The 13,401-nt window shown below is 32.8% G+C and overlaps 1 protein-coding gene across 1 annotated transcript; it reads left to right on the top strand.

Annotated features, from left to right (window-relative positions):
• The first annotated feature begins 5,661 nt into the window (after positions 1-5,661).
• On the top strand, positions 5,662-12,233 carry LOC122589641 (auxin response factor 5-like). Its single transcript, XM_043761958.1, has 13 exons — positions 5,662-5,804; positions 6,520-6,632; positions 6,977-7,075; positions 7,164-7,220; positions 7,523-7,675; positions 8,030-8,114; positions 8,241-8,331; positions 8,428-8,592; positions 8,685-8,807; positions 9,260-9,335; positions 9,450-10,214; positions 10,739-10,929; positions 11,738-12,233. Exons 1-13 carry the CDS (start codon positions 5,723-5,725, stop codon positions 11,859-11,861), a joined length of 2,124 nt encoding a protein of 707 aa, XP_043617893.1. The 5' UTR covers positions 5,662-5,722; the 3' UTR covers positions 11,862-12,233.
• Positions 12,234-13,401: the final 1,168 nt, after the last annotated feature.

The following is a 13,401-nucleotide window of genomic DNA, read 5'->3' as shown; positions in this document are numbered from 1 at the left end:
TTATCAACTCGGGTGATACTCGGGCATTATTATGATATTTTTAAAATTTTAAAACATATAATCGTTATTAACGTTAATTAGCATATAATCGTTATTAATGTTAATTAATTTTAAAAATTGATTGTGGTAGAGCTATATAAATTTTTTTATATATATAAAAAATAGATGATATCATTGAAAGTATTTTTTTTATTTAGAAAAGTGATAAGGATCAACATCGTTAAATTTAAAATAGAGTGTTCTATTTTAACGTATGATACTATTTATGAAAATTTGAAACATTTTTTTTTTAAATAGTTAGAAAATATTAAACATTAAAAGAAAATAAATATGTGATGTCATAATGTTGTTATTTTATGGAAAGTATAAATTGTAGAAAGTTATGGTAGTGCTACATATGAAATTTTTTTAAAAATGATTACCTCATAACAATTTTCTTTTATTTATATATAAGATAAGATTTTAATTTTTATTATCTTTATAAAAATATCATTATTGTCTTTAATGAAAGATATATTTAAAGATCATTCTAAATAATTTTGTTGTTTGTTTCTTTTACTATATATACACTAGTACACAAGGTTGATTAACTTTTAGACTAACCTTATCGACTTCTTCAAATTTTACTAAAGCTATAAGCAATTAAATTAAGCTAAACCTAAAACCTCTAAACATGAATGAATAAGGCCTTAATTATCTCTTAACTCAAATCAGAAACACATAACACAATTTAAGTTATGTGAAGTTATGTGTTCTTTATCAATATTTATATTTATGTATGTTCGGCTAAGACAATGTAATATATTCTGAGTGACACTCACCTTTGTTAGTATGTTAGTGATTTTTAGTTTCATGCTGTTATATTTGTTTGTGGTGTTTATTTTTTTATTGAACGTTCGATGGTCAGAGGCTGTTAATCATGTTACGGTTTCTACGCTTGGTAGACATAATCACTCGGATTCCAGGAAAAAAACTCTCGGGACAGCTCGTCAAACGACACGAACCCGGGTCTAACTTTTCAGACTTCAACCAGGGTGTCTTCCGGCCAAACCTTCATTATTAAAGGACTTACGATGCCACAGGGCTGTGAATCCATTGGCTTGTGCTTAATTTAGTACGAGTAATTAGTTTATGGTTAATTAAATAGATAAACTACTTACTAACTAGAAGAAATATGACGAGAATCTTGGTTAGTAGGAGGTGATTTATTGTGACAAGTATTTTAAGGGTCCACGGCCGGCACGAATCTCGTGCTTAATGTCATGGCAACTGGTCTATAAAATTATACCATTTGAATAGATATGGATAAACATAGATTAAATTTTCATATAAAATTATTGATAGATTAGATTTTGATACTTAGTTAGGTATTGTTTGAGCATCAACTTTACATATTAGAGGTATCAAATTCGAGATATGCGAAAGACATTTTCATGGAATATCTCAAAGAAAATTGTCCAGTGAAGCAGGTTTGAGTTCTGCAAAAAGACATGATTTAATCCCAATTAAATGTCGTGTATTCGTAAGGTTTAGTTGGGAGTTTCTCATCCTATCAGGTATTGATGAGGGTGAGGGGACTCTCTAGCGGACCCGGTTAAGACAACGTAAGCTAGATACCCCTGTTGCGAGCAAATGATCCACACCTTTCAAAAAAAGGTATTGTTTATAATAAATTAATTAACTTAATATAAAGGGTAATGGGGGAACCCTAGCCCCGGTACCACAATTGGATACCCATCGACCCACCCCGTATGAGCCATATGATGCTGGTAAAATACCTCCATTCTAATCCCCACATGATCTGGGCACCCCGAAGGATCGAACCCGCATATTTAAACTTCACATATGCGTCTAGGCTTCATTGGTAACAGGTACCTTAAAGAAATTATTTTTTGTTCCAAGTGGGGATCGAACCTGAGACCTTAAGGTCACCAAGTGCTTGCCTTACCACTAGGCTAATTCCTTAAAATATGAAAAATAATGATGACAGTCCTAACGGTTGTCATTAACAGTTTATTACACGCATAAAAACTAATACTTTATACATTATTAATCACCCCTCTAAATTTTCGAATATCAAAGTACAAATTTTAATGCACCTAAATAGTCAATATTGACACCTTATTGGCAATTTTTATGGTTGTCATTTACAAAATTCTAAACATATTTAATCTATTAAGTTAAATAAAAATGTTCTTTAAGAAAAAATAAATAAGGAAGATATCTTGACCCCGGAATCACATTGGATACAAATCATGCCACAAAGTCACAGGGTTATGATGCCGATACAATACTTTTCCTTAACATTCACATAATTTGAACAACCCAAAAATTAAACTTTTATCTCTCAATTTGCTATGTGAGTCCAAACTGCATTGGTACGAGTAACACTTCATTTATTGATAAATAGGCTGGTAAAAATGTTCATTTTTAACAATCTTTACTTAATGGATGTTTTATTTATTATTAATATATTATTTATCTGTTTAAATACTTAACTGATTCAGTATATAATGACTAAAAAAATTAAACCGGCCATGAAGTCAAATATACATCTACGTGATGCAAAAGAGGCGCTTTGTATGAATCGTGAGAATTAATGATATCCAAATTAGCATTCATACAACAACGATTTATAAAAATTTGACTGCCAAGAAATACACCAATTGATAGTATCGTTTACTTGTATTTAGATTACAAAATTTGAAATTGTTGAGAAGTCCCTCCGAATCCTCCATGTGTCTGTCTTGGTGGGTTGGTCGAATTCTCTTGATTTTTATGGTGTTTCACCTAAATGGCTAAACCCATGGTTGAGTCTTTGACCATCTCTTATCATTTCTTCGGAAAGATTTTATTATTATTTTTTTTCTTTTGGAAGGGCAGATTGGAAAGATTTAATATAACATCTGTCCAACACTTCAAATAAATGATTAAAAAAATTTATTCGCTTGATGCCTTTATAATAAGAAAATGTAGCATAAAAATGGATTGTAGCAGAGACAATTCATATCGTTTCTTAGGATAAAATTCTGTATTGTTTTTATCAATTTGATCACCTTTATAGAATATTACAAAAAAAGAAAGTAAAATTATCTTTCTTTTTTTTTTTGAAAGGTAGAAGTAATATACGAGTATATCTAGAATATAAAAGCAGTTTATGTTATAAAGTGTTGTACTTGTTTTGGTGTAAAAATATGAGAATATCAATGAGGTTTGGATACTATCGTAATCTTTTTATTTTATTATATAAAAATATAAAATCATTTCGTGGTGTTCAAATTCCACTGGATACAAACAGGAATTCATATACACACATGGAAACTGGAAAGGGACACTCGACGTTTTACATAAGCCTCACAAATTAGAATTAGGTTAGGCTTCGTGCAAACATAGTTTCACAAAATATACATCTTATCTTGCATTGCAGTAGGAGTAGTATAATCGTTAAGGAACTTTAAAGAAGCATCATATTGATCAAAAAGAACATTTTTTACTCTTTTAGATGTTCTATTTAATGACATTACAATTTATAGCATTCAAGCATAGCTAAAAAATCTCACAAATTAATTACATTTAAATTATACATTTTTTTTAGCTTCAATTCCAAGAATTTTTTTTTCTTTTTTTAATACGAGTATTACATATTTATTTTATATTATAAAGCAAATCTACTTTTGATTTTTAACTTTTAACTTAAAATTCAATATTGATTTCAAGTTTTAACAATGTACACATTCTATACATCATAACTACATTATATCAATAACTTTCATTATTCACCGGCTCAAATAGCTAGAACATCTACGATTAAAGGTACCCAATAATTTCTTTCTGGTCCACCAAGAATTTTTTTTTCAACTAAGTTAAAAAGCTTAATAAAAAGGTTTATACAAAGAATACTATTAGTCTATTAGCAAGAAATTTTGCTCAATTTGGAATCTCCATGATCCATCTCATTTCTGCCGCCACCGGTGCTGCCACCATCACCTGTCACCGCAACCATCACATCATCACTACCGCCGCCACCTTCATCACCCATCGTAATGCGCGGGTACCTTACTATCGTTTTGATGAATTGGTCACTGCCTTAGGTGGGCTAAAGAGATGTTTTAATTAAAACTTGAGGTCTTGAGTTTAAGTTTTGCCAAAGAGTTTTTCTTGAGGGATTTAACTTCAGAGATTTGCTCAAAATGGCCTTTTATTGTAAACTATGTTAAAATAATGTATGTTAGATCTCTTGCACAAATGGTTTACACATTTAAAAAATATAAAGTTATTTGATTGAATAATTTGAACTCTAAAAAGGAAACTTTAATTATATTTAATTAGTTTTTTTTTCTTTTCTAAATTCTTTTTTAAATTTTTATGATTCTTTGGAGGTTTTACAAATTATAAGTTAGACATTTAAAAGAAAAAAAAATCAACATTATCATAAGTATATTTAATATCCAATATACTTTTTACATTAATAATCTACGCTACTTTTTACATTAATAATCTACACTACACTGGGCCACCATCACCAACGTATTGCGCAGGTTTTCGTTTAGTATATATAACCCATGGTGTATATCGACACATAGTATAAATTCCATTATTTTGTTCCATTGTGCTTAAAATGCGACCATCTAAACCAATGATTCTACCGTAAATAAAAATATAAGGAGTTTAATATTTTTGACCTTAAGGCTAACGTCATAGCGCCTAAAAGTTATTTTAAGAAGCTATTAATTTCATGTGTAACATTTTATACATGTGATATGTTATTCATATCCGTTACACTTACAAATAACAAAATCAAATACGAGTATATAATAACAAAATCCAATATATAAATAGAACTCGTGCCTTATGTTTGGCCAACCCCCATCAATTTAAATTAGTCAAATATGAATACAATATTCACTACTACAAAGCACTCCTTTCTCTATCTTTGGTTCACGACTTCACTTTCTAAATACTATATAAAGTATAAACTTATCTAATCATTATTTATCACATTTTAAACTCCAAAAGTTGATCAACAAATAAGAAATTTAATGAAATAAAAAAGTTGTAGCAATGCACAAAGAAAGAGGGAAAATTTTGTTTGTATGTGGAGTGAGAAAGAATGAAATCAATCTTATGCCCACTTTCACTAAAAGGTAATTTCTTTTTCATACAATACACTATATAGATACATACACATATGCATATACGTCTTATAGATATAGACACATATATATACTTGTATTAAAAGATGGTAGTCAATAAACAGAGCACTCTTCTTTTTGCTTTGATAAGTGTGCATTGATGAAGAAAAAGAAAACAGCCTTTTATTAACATTCTTTCCTTTTTTTATGCTTATGATTAGAGAAAAATAGGCCCACATAGATTTTGCAGGTTTTTTGTTCCTTGGTTTTGGATTTTTGAGGCATGCTATCTTTATCAACTCTCAATTGTTGTTACTTTTAGATTCCTCTGTTTTTGCCTCTTAAATCAGACACCCATTTTCTTGTTTTCTTTTGCTTGTTTTTAACAAATGTATGTTTATTTTCTTACAAATGGGGTTGCTTGAAAACTAAGATTCTCAAAGTGGGGTTCTTTTGTTTTTCGAGTGAAACATAGTACTTGGTTTGGTTTGATTGAAGTGTGGTTTTTTGGACTATTTTGCCCTTGTGAATGAAGGAATGGATAGTATATATTGTTAGATGGTAATTGAAGTGTGTTTTGGAAGTGTGAAATGAGTATCATTGAAGAGAAGACTTGTGTGCATAATTTAATTGAGGAGATGAAATTGTTGAAGGAAATGCAGGATCATTGTGGTAAGTTTCTCTAATTTTTCAAATTATTTAGCAAAATATCAAGTATGTGTGTTATTATATAAGTAAGGTGGCATAGTAAATTAGTAATCAAATGTCAAATGTGATATAATTGTCAAATATTATATAAGTTGGCTAGTATGTATATGTATTGTACTTAACTTTCAAAAAAAAATAAAAATATATGTATTGTACTTAAGTAACCAATGTTAACAAATAACTTAGGTGTTAATTCAAGAATACTTGCTTTACTCCTCTCTCTTGGTTACATAAGTAGAGTTCATCCCTCCAATTTCCGTTATGCAAAATGCAATCAAATTTAGTTACCACCCACAATTGCATGAAGTTAAACTGTAAACAATTTATTTCACTTGAATATTTGAAGTTAATGCTTTGGTGGTGTTTTCCAAAGTAAATTATCATTTGTTTTATATAGTATTGTCAATATTTTGGACTTTTGGAGTATATTTTAGATATCAGTCACTTTGTAAATATGTGTGGATTCTGTATGGCTCTGTGTAGTTGTCTTACATAAAAATTGAAACCATATAGTAAAAGCCTAAAAGTTTAGGTGTCGTAATGAAAGTTATTACTAGTATCTTTTTATGTTTAATTTTAAAGTTTTACTTCTTGACATTAGTGGCAGAGAGTGAAAATGAGAGTTGTCTTTGGCTTTGTGGTTTTATATCTGGTAGTTTTGTTTTTATCCATTTTGTAGGGGTAAAGAAACCAATACATTCAGAACTATGGCATGCATGTGCTGGACCATTAGTAACCTTGCCACAGGTTGGAAGCCTTGTTTATTACTTCCCACAAGGACACAGTGAACAGGTTTGGTTCCATCCTAAACAAGGGTATATAAGTAATTTGGCATTATTCCCGGAAAATTATTTTTGTTGCAGTGAATAGCGACAATGATACTAGCTGCAACAAATAGCTGCCTCAAAACTAATTATCCGGGAGTAACATCAATTTACTTGTATACCCTTGTGGCCTTGTCGCTGCTAGTATGAAAGTGGTTATTTAACCCCTATAAATCAATTTTTTTAGTTCAACTTTTCTTTTTCAGAAACCTTGATTATAATGCTCTTGTTAATACTAAAATTAAGCTATAGCAAACAACACACGAAACTGATAATTTGATCACTAACTAATGCTTAAATGTGGTTAATTAGGTGGCGGCCACGACAAATACAATTGCAACAACTCAAGTTCCTAACTATCCGAACCTTCCTTCTCAGCTATTGTGCCAAGTTCTGAACACCACACTACATGTATTTCATCTAAATTGCATGAGAAACTGCTTCTTTGTTTCTTTGGTCAACTTGTTATTAGCGCTAAGTTATCTTTTCTCTTAAATAGGCAGACAAAGACACAGATGAAATCTATGCACAAATGAGCCTTCAACCACTGAACACTGTAAGTTTTTTCAATTTTACGAAACTAAGATGTGCGTGTGTAGAGGTGACAATTTCAAACCACTTATTTAAACAAGGTCAAAATGGTTTTCCACTTATTTCTTAGGCTTAAAAGTCGCCTTATCGTATTTCTTGTAACATCTAATGTGTTGAAAACTTATTGAATAAACAGACAAAAAACTGGGTCAACCAAACTCAAACCATTTTGACCTGTTACCAACTCGTCTGTCTTGTCACCTCTACTTTTGAAAAAGACTTGATTTTGCATGACGTATGTGATGCGCGAATACTCTTATCATTCAGGAAAAAGATGTTTTTCCAGTACCTGATATTGGAATGAGTCTGAGCAAACATCCAAGTGAGTTCTTCTGCAAGACTTTGACCCCTAGTGATACAAGCACACATGGTGGGTTCTCTGTGCCTCGCAGAGCAGCAGAAAAGATTTTCCCCTCATTGGTGAGGTTTCATTTTCTTTAGTTCTTTGAGTGTTTGACAAGATAAGTTAAAACTAGAAGTATGAGTTTTTACACATTTGCTTATCTGTGGGTCGATTTTGGAGATGTATTCTCTCTAATGGCTGAAACATGTATAAAGAGATATCTAAAAAGTAAACACGTCAAATAGTTTGAATATATCCCCAGACCCCAAAGGTATTTTCATTGTAACTTCTGTAATTATTTATCCAAAAGTTATTTCACCCAAGTCGACCCATGACAAAATCACTCATTATGACCCAGTGTCTGACCCACCCAATTTGTCACCTTTAGCAAAAATAGTTTAACGTTATCATTTGCCCATGTCATTTTACAGGATTTCTCGTTGCAACCCCCTACTCAAGAGCTTATTGTTCGAGATTTGCATGATAATACTTGGAAATTCCGTCATATATATAGGGGTGTGTACTGTGTATGCCATTTATTTTGGATGTTCAACTTGTATAATCTGAATGCTATAATACTCCAAGCAAAAATGACCCGATAACCTTCAAATCAACTTAAAATTATGGTTTGATGCTGTGCAGGACAGCCAAAACGACACCTTTTAACTACAGGCTGGAGTACATTTGTTAGTGCGAAACGGCTTAAAGCAGGCGATGCAGTCCTATTTATCAGGTGAGTGCCGCTTAATGCTCAAGCAGTCTTTTTCACATCCCTAAGTGGTGAATTTAGATCATTGTTTAAGTACTTTGTACTTATATATTGTGGCAGGGATGAAAAATCAAAATTGTTATTGGGAGTAAGACGTGCAAGTCGTCAACAAACAACTTCACCATCGTCCGTTTTATCTACTGATAGCATGCACATAGGAGTTCTTGCTGCTGCTGCTCATGCTGCTGCTAATCTAAGCCCATTTACAATATTCTATAATCCAAGGTATCCCTGAGTCTTTCAGAATTATAGCTTATATAATACACAAGGATACATATTTTTCTTGTCATTTAGGTAATTATTGTGTTATTATCTAGGGCTTGTCCTTCTGAATTTGTTATCCCAATGGTAAAATATCGAAAGTCGGTGTATCGGATCCAACTTTCTATTGGCATGAGGTTTGGAATGATGCTTGAAACTGAGGAATCAGGAAAGCGCAGGTATATGTATATATGTGTTGTTTTGAACTTTGAAGTATTGTCGTTTTTTGTTTCTTTATTAACCCATTCACTCATGGATGAGTTGATTTGGGCCATGCATTTATCTCTAACGAGTCAAATGGGCAAAATTAAAGTTCGAAAGGAAACGGGTCAAACAGTCGAACAAGTCGCTGAAAGTGTAATTTTAATGCATAAGAGTGATAAGACCGCATAAACATTCTTCTGAAGAAGTTCAGATTATTATTGAAGATGTTTAATGTTCAAAATCATGCTTGACGCAATTGTTTATAAAAAGGTTGAGGACAAAAAGAATTTTGAATCAACCCAACCTATTTGAAAATATCGTTTGAACAGGTCACCCAACCTACTTGACCTAGACATTTGCCACCTGTGTACCTGATCTTTCGCTTATAGGCTGAAAATGTAAGTCGATCATTTTTTTTATTATGTAGGCATATGGGCACAATTATGGGCATAAGCGATGTAGACCCATTAAGGTGGCCCGGGTCGAAATGGCATAATCTTCAGGTTTGTGTATTATCATTTATATAGGTTATATCAAGGGTAAATCCATACATCGTAACTTCAATACTTCAAAAACTAAATTCAGTACGCATTCTCTCATATAATTACACATATCAGGTGGATTGGGATGAACCAGGGTGCAGTGATAAGCCAAACCGAGTGAGTCCGTGGGATATCGAGACCCCTGAAAGTCTTTTCATTTTCCCTTCACTCACTTCCACCCTTAAGCGACCCTTTGGATCTAGTTTCATAGGAGAAGAAACTGAATGGAGCAACATGGTGACCCGACCATTTAGCCTGGCTCCAGAGACCATGAGCGCCAACTTTTCTATCTCGTCGAAGTCTAATCAGTGGTCAGAACAACCAATTAATATGTTAAAAAAGCCTCAATCAGCAGATAATAAGGGCCCTATTCTGCCTGCTATCGAAAATGCCTTTGCTATCTCAGAGACAGTAAAATCGGATAATTCTCCCCTTGAGCCCACAAGCAGTCCACAAAATCTTGTAAACGAGATGTCGATTCATAGCCACTTTTCGCCTCTTGAACAGCTTGATCCATCTCTTTGTGGTTTCTTCCCTCTCCTTGGGCATGAAATATGGGATGCACATGATGATGCTTATAATTGTATCAACTTTGAGGCCAGTACTGGTGGCTGCTCAATTGTTAATCCGTCGGTATCAAGTGCAGTGTTGAATGAGTTTAAAGATGGTGATTTAAGAAATTCTTCTGATCGTTTAGTGAACAACAATTATAGCTCAAGCCAAGATGTTCAGTCGCAGTTCACGTCATCAAGCAATGAAGAGTTCACTGACACTGGACTCCTACAAAATAGCTCGTGGCAAAAAGTAACTCTGCCTCCCCGCGTGAGAACCTATACAAAGGTGAGGAGTATTCTGCTTATAGACTTGTATACACACATGCACCTCCTTATGCTCAAATATTTCTAGTATCCAAATTCAGTATCCATGAATGGGTTTGTTTGCAACCTATGCAAATGGATGTGCTATGTTGGCTGGATCGGGCTGGTTGGGTAATGGGTCAAAACTCAAAACTGGAGCAGGTCATAACAGATATTTTAGGAGGGTTCAGGTTAACTTAAAACACATTTTTCTCAAATCTTTACACTTTTACATAGTGTCTATTAGGTATGAATCATAAAATTGTAGTATTTTAACAGTATATTTATTTATCAATATAAGGTTTTACTTATGAAAGACGCACTTTGGTGATTTTTCTTTTTTGCTGTTCCCCTTTAACCTATATCTTAATTGTTTTAACTGTTTGACCCAGTGTGACCCGTTCATAAGTAAACGGGTTGAAATGACCTCCTCATTACTAAACACGAGTTAAAAACCTTTGCCACGTTTCTTGCGTGTCAGAAAACATCATTTTTTATTTCTTTCAGATTCAAAAGGTAGGATCAGTAGGAAGGTCCATAGATGTTTGCAGTTTCAAGAACTATGAAGAACTATGCTGTGAAATTGAGAGGATGTTCGGGCTTGAGGGGCTACTTAATGATTCGATAGGTTCTGGTTGGAAGTTGGTGTATGAAGATTTCGAGAATGATATCCTTCTTGTCGGTGATGATCCATGGGAGTAAGTTGCTTTTAATCATATTTAAGATAGCAAATTTGTTTACAACTTAAAATATGTGTATTTATTTTTTTTAATTTTTTGAACAGCTTAAATTAAGTATTTGAATATTACCAACAGTCCAACACCAGTACTCTTTATTAGGGAAAAAGCTAGAGGTGACAAATTTGATTACTTCATTTTTGAATGCGTCAATGCTACTTATGTTTTATCTGAAACCGGTCAAATTAGAAAATTTGCTTAAAAGAAGATGGCCTGAATGGTCAAACGGGCCAGAGGCCACCCAAATCCATTTTTAACGCATATAATCCTCTTAATCCTTTCATTGAACACTTGGATTATTTTTAAAACAATATGATCTTTGTTATCACATCTGACATACTAGTAAGTTGTATAACTTGATATTTTTGAAGGTGTTACAGATCAACCTCTTCTAATTATGTCGACCTTGCAAAAAACCCATTTAACTTTGATCTCTTTTTGACCCATTACCCAACCCATTAAGTGGTTGAAATTCACCTGGACACTAGCCTGGCTGGGGGATTAGTCGGTACCAATTGGTACATGGGATCAGGGGGTTTCCATCCAATTACCCTTTTTTTATACATAGATACAATCGTGGGCTTTCAATGATAGTTTATTTTTGTGAAAATGTCACCAAGTTAGCCAAAAAACTGAAACCACCGAGTCGTCTTGGTTTTGGTTGGTTGGTGGTTTCTAATATCCAACAAACAAAACATGGTGGTTTGGTTCCATCAAACTGACTTAACCGAACCGTGAACCACTTCTTATCTTGATGGCTTTGATGTAGGGAATTTGTTGGGTGTGTACGATGCATTAGAATACTATCACCTTGTGAAGTTAGGCAGATGGGGGAAGAGGGAATGCAACTTCTGAATAACAGCACAGCCGCATTACAGGCGTTAATTGCATGAAGACAAAACAAACTGGATGACAATTGTACTATGATCCTTCATTCCTTTGATTGCCCATTCGCATGTGTTTATAGCCATCAACCTTTGTAATATATGAGTGCTAGTTTATCGATGCTAGAACAGTATAATTTAGCTTATGCAATTATCTGGTAATTTGTTACCATAGGTGTACCGTATTCGTTGACCCTGCAATTGTCGATGCTCGGCCTCGCTAATCATGAGTTATGGATAATAGTTGGATGTAGGACAATGACGAGCTGTTTAACTTGTCAAATATAGATCAATTGAAAACAGGAAATTTCTAGCGTGGGTCGAATAATGATTCTAATGACTCAGTGTAGATATAATTAAAAAACGCCTAATTCGTCTAATCTTAACGTATGAAAACGAACATGTTTTGTGAATGTTAATAGACGATTAGGGCATTTTTATGTTTGTTTAAGTGTTTCAGGTCTTTGGTGACAAATTGAAGTTAAATGGATCATTAAGAAGTCAAGCAAAGTCGAAAATCAAGTCAAGAAGTTTCTAAGCAAAAATCTGAAAAAGTGCCATTTCTGGAGGGCAGTCTCAGACGGCCAGGAGGCAGTCTGGGACGGCCATATCTGTATACAAATCCGAATTTGGTGGTTATATTCTAATTTTCAGTTTATATCCCCTCATGGACGACTTTGGGAGGTTACAACTCATAATTTCACACACAAGAATCAGTTTTTAACCTTCCCAACACCCCAATTTCATCATCAATTCATATTTTCATGGAGATTCAAACCCTAATTGAAGAATCAATGATGATATCAATGATGAAGATTTTAGGCTAATTATCTTTTGATCATTCTCATGTGAACAATTATGTAAGACAATTGTATTCAACTTTTCTTATGTTCATGTTGGATTAGATGTTTAATTTCCCATTAGTCTTTTAACATCTAATGTTGTTTGGATTGTTTGAATGATTACTAGTTTATGACTTGAATGGATTCCATCTATCTTTTGATTTCAAATTCTTGTTAATCAATTATTATTGGAAGAATCTCTTATGAACTTGTAATCTTGTTAATGAATAAATAATTTAGTTGTGTCAATTCCCCGGTTTTCATTATCGTGAATCATCACAACCTAATTGATTAATTCTTAGCATTCATTCAATCCAAGCATATAACGAATCATGTCTATATGATTTTCAACGAACATAAGTTAGGTCATACTCTTGAAAACATAATTTGAAGCATGAGAATGATCCCTTTTATTTAATTGAAGTATTTTATTAAGTTTATGATCAATTGTAGTTTTAATCAAAATCAATCAATCAAATCGTTTTAAGTTTATGTCTAGTTCAATTAATTATTGTAACTTGTTTAACACTCTTCCTTGATTCCCTGTGGATACGATACTCTACTTACCCTAGCTAATTAGTGGTATTTAGTTTTAATTTTGACCGGTTCAACGACATTGATCTATAATACTAGATTACTAGGTATAAATATGTTTGAAATGAATTATAGCAAGTGCAGTTTATAAATGTGTTACAATTAGAATTGAA

The sequence above is a fragment of the Erigeron canadensis genome, chromosome 2 (assembly GCF_010389155.1).
Source record: "Erigeron canadensis isolate Cc75 chromosome 2, C_canadensis_v1, whole genome shotgun sequence".
Lineage (NCBI taxonomy): Eukaryota > Viridiplantae > Streptophyta > Magnoliopsida > Asterales > Asteraceae > Erigeron > Erigeron canadensis.
The sequence above is the reverse complement of the archived record's forward strand: the minus strand, read 5'-3'. Positions and strand labels throughout refer to the sequence as shown.